Here is a 13,323-nt window from a genome sequence, read left to right as displayed (position 1 = left end):
CCAGGATCCTCCTGCTGTGGTGGAAGGATCCAGCCAGCCAAGCAGAAACCCTGGGGCACAGCAGCTCTTGCCTGGCCCCACTTGCCTTCTGCAAACGCAGATGTCAGGGGAAATGTCTGGGGCAGGGGGGGGGGTGGAGGCTATTTTGCCCACAGCTGCCACATTGGGGGCAATGGAGCTTCTTGGTCCCACATGGAGCTCAAGGCATGCTTCAGGCGCCCGGTGTTCTCAGGCCTGGAAGCAAACCAAAGGAGCCTGGCTGTCCATCTCTTCAGTGGTTTCTGCTTCTGTGCTTCCAACAGAAGTGTGAGGGGTGTGTGTGTGTGTGTGTGTGTTTCATCCCACAACCCTGCTTTGACTGCTGGTGGTTGGGATGACTGGCAATGAAGCTTTTGAGGGGGAGGGCATGATTGGCATATGTCGTGCTGCAGTAGGGGGGGGGCATAAGGGATTTGTGCACATTGGGAGCGACAAGGGATCCTGTGTCTGTCTCTCTGATCCTTTGAGCTGACTTCAAATAATGCAAAGTGTTATTTGCTTTGTAAAAATCAGCCACACGGTCAGTGTTACCAGGGTCCAAACATCAGCCTTGCTTGGAGTGTTTGCAAAACCAGGGTCAGAAGCCATTCTTGGAGGTTGGTAGGTTCAGCCACGCTGAGCTCCAGGCGTTCCATGGACACGTGTTCGGGCTGTATCAAGACTGTGTCCCTTGACTGGTGTGGGTCGGCCTTTGGGTTCCTCCTGCCTCTTCTTCAGGGAGTTTATTTGCCTTCGTTGATTGTCCTTGTTCTTACCTTCGCCACAAGAGAGAGCAGGAAGAACCTCTAAGCTCTCTCTTCCCCTCCCTGCCATGCTGACCGTGGGCAAGTCACACAATCTCAGCCTAACCTGCCTTGCTGAGCTGATGGGAGGATAGAATGGAGTTGAGGGAAACATTGGTGGGAAGGAAAATGTTGAGAGCCGGCAGGGCGTTGCAGTTAAGAGCGGCGGCCTCCAATCTGGAGAACTGGGTTTGATTCCCCACTCCTCCTCCGCAGGCAGCCAGCTGGGTGACCTTGGGCCAGTCACAGTTCTGTCAGAGCTCTCTCAGCTGCATCTACTTCACAGGGTGTCTGCTGTGGGGAGAGGAAGGGAAGGGGATTGGAAGCCACTTTGAGACTCATTTGGGTAGTGAAAATCAGGTTACGAAGCAACAGATCTTCTTCTTTGGGACCTTATTGGGGAGAAAGGTGGGGTTTAAATGAATTGAATAAATCAGTCTCTTGCACTTCAAGCCCTCCTCCAGAGAATCTTTCCCTGTAATTTGCAATTACAGGCCTTTCTTTGTTCAGCTCCTCCTTTCCCCCCCTTCTCTTTCTGCAGTTTTCTGTGTAACAATGAAAACAATTATTTTCTTTACTTCCTCAGGACGCAGGATTAGCTTAGGGCTAATCCTGCGTTGAGCAGGGGGTTGGACTAGATGGCCTGTATGGCCCCTTCCAACTCTATGATTCTATGATTCAATGATTCCCTTACATCTGAGGAAGTGATCTCTGGCTCAAGGAAGTAGGCTCAGGAATAAACCTGGCAGGCGTTCGAGGTGTTGCTGTACTTCTGTTTTGTTACTCGCAAACACAGCCAGCTTTCTGGCCAGGAGTCTGGCTTGTCCCCTTGCAGGAGAGGCATGAGGAGGTGGATCAGGATCCAGATTATTTTTCTGCTCACAAGCAACTTGTAGTTCAAATAAAAAACAACAAAAATCCACTATGTATGCAAGGCCAAAGAATGCTGACAGTATCAGTACAAATGTTTATATCAAAAACCCCTCAGTTAATATACAAATCCAGTGATTAAAGTGATAGCTGCAGAGCAATGCAAAACTGCTTTTCCCTTTTCTGCACGGTGTCTCACAACATGGCACCATGCCCAGAAGAAGAAGAAGAAGAGTTGGTTCTTAGATGCCGCTTTTCTCTACCCGAAGGAGGCTCAAAGCGGCTTACAGTCGCCTTCCCATTCCTCTCCCCACAACAGACACCCTGTGGGGTGGGTGAGGCTGAGAGAGCCCTGATATCACTGCCCGGTCAGAACAGCTTTATCAGTGCCGTGGTGAGCCCAAGGTCACCCAGCTGGCTGCATGTGGGGGAGCACAGAATCGAACCTGGCATGCCAGATTAGAAGTCCGCACTCCTAACCACTACACCAAACTGGCTCTCAGCTTACAGTGCATAGCTGCACTGCCTTTTACAAACTTGCAGTTGTTGCATGGAAAGACTCAGCAACATTCTTAAACATGCAGATGCACGAAGGACGTGACAGGAATTCCAGCTAGTTCCAGTTTCACAGGCGCTTCTTCATATATCCAAGACCTTGCACAGTCCTTAGACTAACTGGGAAACAGTAATAATTCTGTGGTAATAATCCTTCTCCGCTGCGTGCTGTCTGAAGAAGCTTCTTGTGCTGTAAGCTGGGCCTGGGGCCATGCTGTGAGACACTGTGCCAGGAAAAGGAAAAGCAGTTTTGCACCTATCACTTCAATCATTGAATTTGTATATGAATTGATGCATTTTTGATATAAAATGTGTACTGATTCTGTCAGCATGTATGAGCATTTCATTGGCCTTGCATACGTAGCGGAGTTTTGTTTTTGTCTTCTCACTTTGTACCGTTGTTAAGATTGTAACTTCGGGTTCAAACAAACCAAGGATTCTAGTTAGGTCCGGCCTGAGTGCCGGGAATGCTTACGGTGACATTAGCCTCAGGAAATCTAGAATCATAGAGCTGGAAGGGACCTCCTGGGTCATCTAGTCCAACCCCTTGCACTATGAAGGACACTCACACAACCCTCTTGCTCACCCACTGTCACCTGCCACCCCCTTGAGCCTTCACAGAATCAGCCTCTCCGTCCGATGGCTCTCCAGCCTCTGCTTAAAAACCTCCAAAGATGGAGAACCCACCATCTCATCTCTGACCGGCTTGGGAGGAGTGAGCCTCTTCTGCAGCGGCCCGTTTTTGGCTTCCAGCTATCGTGTTTTGCAGCCTCACTTGGCATTCTAGGCCAGCCAGGCTTCCAGTAACAGCCTCTTCCTTCTCATCATGGGCCCTTGCCTTTCACTGGGCAGGAGAAATGGGTGGCCCCTGGACCTTTTTCTTTCCCCCTACAGCGGCCTACACCTCGCCTACCTTAAGTTTCCCCCCCTCCTTTTTTTTTCTTTTTTAGGAATGCTTGAATACGATCCAGCCAAGAGATTTTCAATACAACAGATAAGACACCACAAGTGAGTGCCTGTTTTCTTCTCTTTTTGTGATTTTTCCCCCTTTTAACCACTTGTTTTTGGCTTTCTCAGGTGTGTTTGTGTCTGGGGGGGAGGCAGAGTTCCAACTAATTTATTCAAAATCCGTCTGTCTTGCCTTTCTCCAAAGAGTAGGAGTGAAGGTGGCCTGTGACAAAAAGATAAAACCACAGTGCAGAAACAGAAGTGGAATAAAACTGGCCTAAAAGAGAGCTGCGTGCAGCATGCAGGCATCCAGAGCTCCTACTGAAATTCCTTTGCGGGTTCTTTCACGTTCAGCCTTGCATGAGTCTCTGGAGGCCGGGGATACCATCCTGGCCACCCTGGGAGGCTGGACTCCAATTTAAAGATGGCCAGTAAGAAAGGCCTCAGCAGTCTAGTTCTGCACCTCAGCTGAACCCAGGAATGGCAGTAGACCTTGTGCGAGATTTCATTGGAGTCAAAGCGTAGTGCTTGGTGACTTCCCACTCTGTGGGCTCATGGCAGAGGCAAGGCAAGGCAAGAGAAGGGGAGGGTCTCTCAGCTGCCGGAGCTCTGTTTGTTTTTCCAGAGAGGGTGTTGAGGGGAGGGGGCCAAAGCAGAAAGTGACACATTTCACATTGTTCTTGGCTATGTGGCTTTTAGGCATCCTCAGGGCAGCCTTGCAAGATGCAAAATGAGTCAAATATATGATTGTATGGGGGGAAATGTATTGGGGGGGGGCCGGGAAGAGCAGCATTATCATGATAACCAGGGCAGCTACAGCGCTGCAGTGAGCTTTGTCCGTTACTTGACGACAGTCTTGAAAAGTAGAACAGCATTGTTCTCCCCAGACTGTTGGTGCCTGCAGGAATGCTTCCCGTTGTGCCTCCAGGAACGCCTAAGAGCACCAATCTCACCGACTGTGGGAAGGGGCAGCAGCTGCTCGACTTGCTTCCGACATACACTAGGATGGGACCGTGCAGCGATCCCTTTCCTCGGCACCCTTTCCTGGTTTTGCTGCCAGACTGCAGATAGATTGGGCCATGTGTTTCTTGCTAGCTGTGTTGTGAGGGGCTTAACCATGTCGTTACATCTGCAATGTGGCCCCTGTTTAATGCCTTTCGAAGGCGCTCCGCAGTGGCTGTGTCCAAGCGTCCAAGTGGCTGTCCGATCCAGCGTCACGTTGCCGAAGGCTGGCTGGGAAGCCTCCAGGCCAGCCACAGAAGTGGTTGCCTTCTCCACACACCTCTCCGTTCGCAGTCGGCCGCCTTGATCCTTGGACGTTTCCCTACGCAGTCCACACGTGTGCTGTTTGCAGCTGGATCGGCTGCATTCTCCATCCCGCCTGGCTGTGTGGGAGCATTTGGGGCTGGCAAAGCCTGCTGGAAGGGAAGGGCTTTCGCTGGGAACCTCCCGATGCAACCTCAGGAAACGATTCTGGCCCCGGGGGCAGGGAGGGTCTTGGAGGTGTCGGTCAAGCACCCACCCACCTCTTCTCAAATTGGGTAGAGCTGCCTGCCCTGCGGCTTCTGACTCCCTCCGGGCACTGAACGGGCATGCCCCTCCCGCGAGTCTTTCTGCGCTCTCATCCCCCTGTTGCTTCTCTGGGGAGGGGCCACTGCCTGGCATGCAGAAAGGCCCAGGCTCAGTCCCCCATGTTTTCAGTTAAAAGGCCTCTGCCTGCGGGGCTTGTCTTCCAGGGGAGAGGAGGAGGAGGAGGCCTGGCCACGCAAAGGGGGCATCTGAAGGGACAGGAGGGAAACCAGCAAGGAAGACTTCCCGCAGCTGGTCCATGTGTATCCGCTGAATAGTCCCCCAGGTGGGATTTAGGGCCAGAGCTTCCCCAGCTGCCTTTGTTTGCCCTCCTGCCTTTGTTTGCCCCCCTCTCCTTCTGTCTGTCCCTGCCCACTTTCTTCTCCACATCCTTATTAGCCTGGATCCCTATGCAGATGATTGGATTTAATCTCCCCAAGGGCAGGAATCGACACTGTTCTGCAGGCTTCCGCCATTATCCAAAGCCTGTTTTTCCTCTTCAGTAAGTAGGACAAGGAGGAGACCAGGACACGGATTCAGTGAGAGCCACTGATGAGCTTCAGGGTTTGGGCTCCTCCGGGTCTCCTCGCCCCTTTCGATTATTCCCTTTGTCCCTCGCTTCCTTTTATGCCGAGTCTCCAAAGGTGTCCAGCTGCAAACTTTACCGTTTTTTAATGGAACAGTAAAAAAAAAAAAGCCCTCCAAAGAGTTAACCTTGAGTTTTAACGGGAACTGATGACTGGGGTCAAACGGACCCTGAGAAGTAAAGGCGAAATTATGTCATTTGCTGTCAATTGCTGTGTTTAAACTTAGGAGGAGTTGGGTTTTTTTTTTATCTCCAGTGATACTGAACAGGAAAGTAAAAGTGGCACTTAGGGTGAAATTCTGTTTTCCTTCCCTCCTAATGGCTTTGCTGCTTTTCTGCTCCCAGAATCATAGAAATCATAGAATCCCAGAGTGGGAAGGGGCCATGCAGGCCATGTAGTCCCACCCCCTGCTCAACGCAGGATCAGCCTCTAGCATCCAGGAGAAGGATCTGTCCAGCCGCTGCTTGAAGACCGCCAGTGAGGAGGGGCTCCCCATCTCCTGAGGCAGCCCCTTCCACTGCTGAACTGGACTCCTAGAATCCTAGAGGGAGAAGGGGCCATACAGGCCATCTAGTCCCACCCCCTGCTCAACGCAGGATCAGCCCTAAGCATCCTAAAGCTTCCAAGAAAAGTGTGTATCCAACTTTTGCTTCAAGACCGCCAGTGAGGGGGAGCTCCCCACCTCCTTAGGCAGCCCCTTCCACTGCTGAACTAGACTCCTAGAATCCTAGAGGGGGAAGGGGCCATATGGGCCACCTAGTCCCACCCCCTGCTCATGCAGGATCAGCCTCCAGCATCCAGGAGAAGGATCTGTCCAGCCGCTGCTTGGAGACGGCCAGTGAGGGGGAGCTCCCCACTTCCTCAGGCAGCCCCTTCCACTGCTGAACTACTCTAACTGAATAATTCTTCCCTGATATCTACCCGGTACCATTCTACACATAGTTTAGGAGGTGGTGAGCTCCCCCTCACTGGCAGTCTTCAAGCAAAGGTTGGATGCACACTTTTCTTGGATGCTTTAGGATGCTTTGGGCTGATCCTGCATTGAGCAGGGGGTTGGACTAGATGGACTGTATGGCCCCTTCCAACTCTATGATTCTATAGTTTAAAGCCATGACTGCAGGCCCTGTCCTCTGCTGCCCACAGGAGCCTTTCCCTGCCCTCCTCTTCAGTAGCACCCTTTCAGACACTTAACAGAGAGCCATCCCGTCACTCTCAACCCCTCTTCTCCAGGCTGAACATCCCCAACTCCCTCAGCCTTTCGTCTTGTACTGTCAAAAGAAAATGCTTAACGATACATAGATTTTGGCTTTTCTGCTCTTTGCAGTTGGTATCCCAGGTGTTAATGGTATACTACCTCTGGACTTGAAGTTCTGCTATAAGGTCACAGCTAACTACCATTGCATTGTCTAGTCCTCTTGGTTTAGGTAGGTGGGCCAGTGCCCTGACTTAGTACAAGGCAGTTTCATAACCATAAGTGACCAAATGAAGACTAGGGTGAAAGTGAGCAGTTTTGTTCTTGTGTGGGACAGTGTCACCAGATAAATCTCAGCGGGAGGAGAACAGTGATGGGGGGCCGAGTGCAGAGCAAAAGGAGTGGTCAAGGGACAGGTGTAAGGCCAGAGGTCGCTAACCATTGCTTCCTGGGCCTGAAAGCTGGTGGCTCTTGGTTAGCAGCATGCACCTGGAGCCGCCAAAAGCTTCAGAGGCCTTGCCACCAGTCGAGACAGAGGGCTGATGGGTGGCCAGAGCGCCCCCCCCCCCGAATGCATGAATTGGGCCTCTAGTGCCACTGAAATAGGGGAGCCTGGTTCAAGCGAAGCCTTAACTCGCTCCATTGAAAGGTCAACTGGGTGATGTTTGGGGTGTGACTCTTGCACATAGCCTCTGACCTCTTCCCTTGACTTGGGGGTCAGTGGGACAGAGCCAGTGACAGGGTGCTAGTATGGAGGGCAAACAAGTCCATAGTGCTCAGCTGTTGCAGGGGACAGAGAAAGCAGGGAGCCCTTGTGCACTAGCCAGAGCTCTTGGAACAGAGTTTGTCCAGAAGGGGTGGAGGTAACCCTCACTAGAACACCTGTGACACACCAAAGATGTGCCAGAGACCTTGTAGTTGGAGATGGGGGGGGTGGGCTCTTTTCCCTTGGGCTCCTACTGCTCCCCCTCCAGGGTGTCAGGAAGCAGACAAGGCTGGCTTTAAAGGACCAAGCGTCCGGTTCAGTATGAGGCAGCTTGGCTTATTCAAAGAGGACTACGCAAAACCGGCTGAGATTAGATAAAGGAGCCTTCCTAGCAAAGGAGACGTCTCAGTAAATGCAGGCAACTCCTTCAACCTCCTCCTCCCCCCCCCCCCCAAACACCAGGAGGGAAGGTTGGGGACAACCCTTGGGGCCGTGGGGAAGTGGGCTCGTGACGGTCCCTCCCCTGAGGATCTGTTAACCTTGCCTCACTTCCCCTTGTAGCTGGTTTAGAAAAAAGCACCCACAGTCTGAGCCTCTGGTCCCCATCCCTCCCAGCCCAGAGACCAAGGACAGGTGGAGGAGCATGACCGTGGTCCCTTACCTGGAAGACCTGCACGGCTACAACGAGGAGGAGGACGACGACGACTTGAAAGAGGACTACTTGGAGGACGAGATCATCTACACTCAGGACTTCCCAGTACCAGGTAAGGGGGCTCCCGGAGATGGGTCGCTGTCATGTTGAACTGGCTCCAGTGTAAAACGGAGAGGGGTGGACTTTGCACGGGGATAGTTAATGCCCCTTCCTGGGACTACGCCTTACTCAGATAATAGGTCGCTTGGCAGGCCTTCTCCAGGGCAGCTGCCCTGTGGTCCTCTGCAGACCCTCTGTGGGCTCGTACTGTACCAGGCGACTGTGCAGCCTGCCCACTGCGTAAATCCTGCAGACTTCCAGCACCGTGAACGACGGAGGTGGCGGAGTTTGCACACCGCGGTAGAGTTTAACGTGCTATTTTAGGCTGGCGACAACAGGGCAGTGATGTTTAAGTCTCTAGTACCCTCGAGCAAACCTTTCCACCCACACTGGGTTGGGCTGGTGATTCTGCCAAGGACGCCCAGCGTGAGGGCCCTACTGTGGTCATGTGATCAGAAGGCAGGAAAACAAGCCCTGGTGCATGGAGGGGGCCTCCGCTGCTGCCGTAGAAACGCCGCTGTTGGAAGGCACTGGCTGGGGTCCGCGGTCAAGGAGGCATGGGGGGGGGGGTGGCCACGTGCGGGCCCAGTGCCGCCTCCGCAGTCTTGTGCAAATGCTGAGGGGTGAGACCCCATGCGCTTAGGGCAAGGTGCATTTCAGCACAGGGCCACCTCTACCTCCCCTCCCCTCCTGAAGAAGAAAAAGAGAAAAAGGGGACCCAAGATCTTCTGCAGCCTGACCTCAACCAAATGCCAGGTGGAACAGCTCTGTCCAGCAGGCCCTGTGGAACTATGAAAACTGTCAGGGTCTGCAGCTCTTTTGGGAGCTTATTCCACCAGGCTGGGGCCAGGACCGAAAAGGCCCTGGCCTTGGTCAAGGACACTACCCGCTGAGTGGAGGGCCCTGCAGGGGGCATAAGGAAACAAGCAGTGCCTCAGATATGCAGAGTCCAGACTGCGGGTGGCTTTAAAGGGTAACACCAAAACCTTGAACTCAATCCAGAATGGAATTGGCAACCAATGCAGCTGCCTCAGCACTGGCTGGATATGGGTCCTCCAAGATGACTTAGTGATGACCCTAACAGCTATGCTTTGCACCAATTGTAACTTCCGGATCAAGGACAAGGGAAGGCCCATGTAGAGCAAGTTACAGAAGTCACAGAATCCTAGAGTTGGAAGGGACCTCCAGGGTCATCTAGTCCACCCCCTGCAGAATGCAGGAAATTCACCACTACCTGCCCATCCACAGTGACCCCAATTCCATGTCCAGATTATGCCCCCCCCCAACCCCAGAATTCCTTGGCCAGTCTGACCTGGAGGAAATTCGTCTCTCTACCCAAAGTGGCAACCAGGATTTTCCCGGACAAGCAAGAAAGAGGCACAAGAGCCAAGCATGGACTCAGTTCCTTCCGTCCAGCCGCTCTGTGCCAGTTCACAGAATCAGCCTTTCTGTCGGATGGCTCTCTAGCCTCTGCTCAACAGCATCCGAAGAAGGGGATCCGTTCACCTGGAGAAATGCCTGCTTGGGAAGTGAATCCTAGAATCGATTCCCAAGCCCAGTCTGGAAGTGACTGTTGCCTGGATCACTGGGGTGAGAGAAGCAGGGCGCTAGTAGCCTGGCTTGGCGTGGATGGAAAAGGCCACCCATTGGGGCCGCTCCATTGATAGAGAGGCGTCAGAAATCACCCCCAGATTCCTGCTGGTGGGTACAGCCTCAAGCTGCAGCCCATCCAGGGAGGGGAGGCACGCTTCCTGGTCCAGCCCGCAGGACCTCCATCTTGGAGGGGTTGAGTATCTTTGGCAGAGGGTTGTCCCCGGCTCTTTGCTGCTCTTATTTTGAAGACAGGCTTTTAAAATAGCTGCTCCTCCGTCATGCCAGGCTCTCGTGGCTGGGGGCTGCCTCCCTTAAGGTTATTTCTCCAGTCCCGTGAACATATCCTTCCCTCCGCCCCTGTTGCTAGCTGAAAAGACTCCTTCCGAAGGAGGGGGTTGCCCGCAACCCGCCCCCCCAATTGTCTTGGGGCCATATTTCCTAATATGTGTGTGTGGGGCTGCTTGCCCTGCCGTACCTCCTGCGAAAGGGCCATTCAACCCCCAAAAGGGTCCTGACGCCCAGGTTGAGAACCCCTGCCTTAAAGGCTAACAGAACTTTAGTATCAGAAGACATAGGCAGTGCCTCCCGAGAGCTCCTTGTTGTTGGTCCTTAAGCTGCTCCTGGACTTTTGCTCTTTGCACCTGCTGCAGTGAGCCTGGCGCAGCCACCCCTCTTGATCGAGATGGAGAGGTGAGCAGGGGCCCCCGAAAGCTCTTCCCAACCACAAACCTTGTTGGTCTTGAAGGTGCTCCCGGCCTCTGGCTCTTTTCTGCTGCAACGGACAGACTAACAGAGCTGCACATCTTGATCTGTCGCCAGGGAAGGTTTCAAGAGATAGGGATCAATTACGTCTTTCACAAGCAGAAGGGCCAGAAGTGAGCTTTTCAGGGAGCCGGGATGGCCGCACTTGTAGAGCCTTGCCTGCGTCTTCCGCCGGCGGAGGGCTTTGCGTCTCGGCTGCAAAGGCCCCTGGGAATCGCCTGGCCCACCCACCCCAGGCTTGCACTTGCTCTGCTCCTTGCTCCCCCTAATTGCTCCCCTGTTGCCTTCCTCAGGTGTGTTCGAGGCAGGGCTTAGAGAGGAGGAGGAGGCGAGTGCAGATCAGGATGGCCTGCTGGCTCTGGCGTGCCTCTTTGGAGATGCAGACTGGACGACCGGCCCCGAGGAGGAGGAAGGAGCCACAAGCGTAGCTTAGGAGGCCAGAGAGAACCAGGGAACCGCTGGGTCCGACCCCAGCTAGAATGGTCTTGATCGCTGGGCGGTGGGGGGCAGTGTGTGCAGTGGGCGGCAAGCGGGGCGGGGGGAATCTGCCAGGTAGACTCCAGCCAGGCGTAACTTTCCAAAACAAAAAACCCAACAACACCCAGCTGAGATTTGCACTGGTCCTTACTCGTCCCAAGCAATGTGGGGATGACCCCCCCCACACACACACACACTTTTTGCTCCCATGCCAGGGGAGGCTGCCCTGATAAATCCCAGAGCGTTAGGCGGGGGAAGAGCAGGACCAGCGGCAGACCCTTGGGGGGAAAGTGTGAGGAGCCCCCACCCCACATTCTCATGACTTTGGTGCAAAAGTGTGCCCCCTGTTCAGTGGTGGCCTCACTGTTCTCCAGAAGGGGGCGTCCTTTGCAGCAGCCCAGCCGTGCTTTGGAGACCAAACCAAGCAGCTCTCTGCAGTAGATTAGAGCTCCCTCCTGCCCTGTCAAGTTGTGAGGCATATGGACTGCCTGTCTCTGACACAGAGGAACCCCCCCCCCACGCACACACACCCTTCCCCTGTGTTCCTGTTGCTCTCCTCTTTGCAACACCCCAACACTGGTCCACCCCCCCCCCTTTGTGCCCTTCCTTGTTCCCATCCTGCTGCATTAGTGGGGGGAGGAAGGGCTGGAAAGTCCCCTGCTCACTATGCCCCCCCTTGGTTTCACTTGCTCCATTGCATATCGTGGCCCTGCACCATGTATGGCGATCCCAAGGCTGGAACAAATCAGAGGGGCGGTTGGACACCAGGCTGACTCCCACGGTGCGGCCGCAGGGCGATATTTTGCTCAGTTATTGTGGTTCCCGAGCTGTAGAGGTCTGTCTTGCCAGCTAACCTGATGGTCCAGGGGATCTGAACGCTTTGCCCTCCCCTCCCTGCAGTGGGAGCATCAGCCTCTCCGGGGGTAGGAGGGATCGTCACCACAGCGTATTCATTCGCCATTATCTGTTACTTATGCAAAGGTTGCATTTGAGAACTGGCAGAGAGCTTGTCAGTCAGTGGGCTTGACATGCAATTACAGGAAGAGGTTTGCTAGTCTTCCCCCCCCCCGCCCTGTTTTCCCTTGTTCTACCACCTCTCCTGGGTGATGAGAAAGCTCTTTATCTCCACTCTCCCACAGTTAAGGGTATGTCCTTTAAAAATTGTTACTGCATTCCCGTTCTTGTTGCATTAAGCTGTTCTTTGCAACTTTCATAACCTAGTAAGTAAGCTTTCTTTCTTTTTTTAAAATGTTGAGCTTGAATAACAAAATAAAACCTTTTTTCAAAAAACCAAACTCACCCAATGGCTCCTCTGCAAGTCCATTTCATAGTATTTGTCAAATGGGTGCTAATCCCACCTGCAGAAGGTGGTGGAATTTGGCTCACCTGAACAGGTGTTGGTTGAGCTGAGGGGCTGCCTCCACTCCTTCCAGAAGCTTGGGTCGAGTAACAGAAGATTTAAATTGACGGCTTTTCAAATCCATCTAGAAAGGGCTCAGAAAAAGGGTAACTCAAGCCCCTCCCAGCCGGCAGCTGTTCACCTCCACTTACAAGGATCTTGAGAAACACCAGAGACCTTAGAGCAGGGTAGTCAAATTGCGGCCCTCCAGATGTCCATGGTAGCTGGGGCTCATGGGAATTGTAGTCTATGGACATCTGGAGGACTACAGTTTGACTACCCCTGCCTTTGAGATACCATTGGCAGCCTCCAGGTGAGATCTGGAAATCTCCTCCCCCACCCTCCAAATTATAGGTGGTTTCCAGACTTCTTGGGTCAGTTCCCATGGAGGAGTGGGGGGTGCTTTGGAGCGGGGTGGGGGGGGTTGTGGGGCATTGTACCCCGTCCTCCCCAGCCTCTGTACCCAGATCAACCTACCTGGAGAGCTGCTAGTAGTAGGCGATGGATGGTTTGGTGGATGGTAAGGGAGATTCCTGTGTTCAGTATCTGGGGGAGGCCTAGTGCTTGGTGGGCTGAAGGGCCTGCTCAGTCATTTTCACCTGGTGGATCTTGGGCTGCCAGAGCTGGGGAATGCCTTCTGGGATGAGTGTTTTTCCAGAGCTAGCTAGGTTCTATCTTTTTGCTAAAAAAAAAGGTTTCCAGTCCTTGTTTTTTAGAGAAGCTGATGAAAGAAGTGACTGCTGCAGAGAAACATGTGAAAGATGGGGGAGAGGCTGGGAACTTGATCCCCTTCCCAGAGGTGTCAGAAGCCTCAGGGACTCTGAAGCAAACACCCCGCCCCTACGAATGTCTTACGCTACATGAACGGTTTGGCTGCCCTGTCCCAAACCATTCTTGCCAGTCAAGGGAGGAGTCATGTTGCAGTAAAGCCAAGTAAAACGTTCACCCCCTGCCCATTAGGACATGCCCCAAGCAAACCAGGTAAATACATTATTAAATGACTTTGCATTCTGGGACCTGCCTCGGTGAAGCGGTTAAGAACGCTGGGAGAAAATGTAAGAGCAGATGGGAGGAGGTTTCCAGAAAAGGAGAG

The 13,323-nt window shown here is 53.3% G+C and overlaps 1 protein-coding gene across 4 annotated transcripts in view; it reads left to right on the top strand.

The window, feature by feature from the left end:
* STK11 (serine/threonine kinase 11) overlaps nucleotides 1–13,323 on the top strand; it is a 73,591-nt gene that overhangs the window by 47,966 nt on the left and 12,302 nt on the right. For 2 of the 4 annotated variants that reach the window (XM_077331456.1, XM_077331451.1), the window contains 2 exons: nucleotides 3,197–3,254; nucleotides 7,810–8,012. In XM_077331456.1, coding sequence (XP_077187571.1) covers nucleotides 3,197–3,254; nucleotides 7,810–8,012 — 261 coding nt within the window. Of the gene's footprint in view, nucleotides 1–3,196; nucleotides 3,255–7,809; nucleotides 8,013–10,647; nucleotides 10,862–13,323 lie in introns of those variants that run through there. The other 2 variants (XM_077331453.1, XM_077331452.1) reach the window with 2 other exon arrangements.

The sequence above is a fragment of the Paroedura picta genome, chromosome 4 (assembly GCF_049243985.1).
Source record: "Paroedura picta isolate Pp20150507F chromosome 4, Ppicta_v3.0, whole genome shotgun sequence".
Lineage (NCBI taxonomy): Eukaryota > Metazoa > Chordata > Lepidosauria > Squamata > Gekkonidae > Paroedura > Paroedura picta.
Note: the sequence above shows the minus strand (reverse complement) of the source record. Positions and strands in the feature narration are given on the sequence as shown.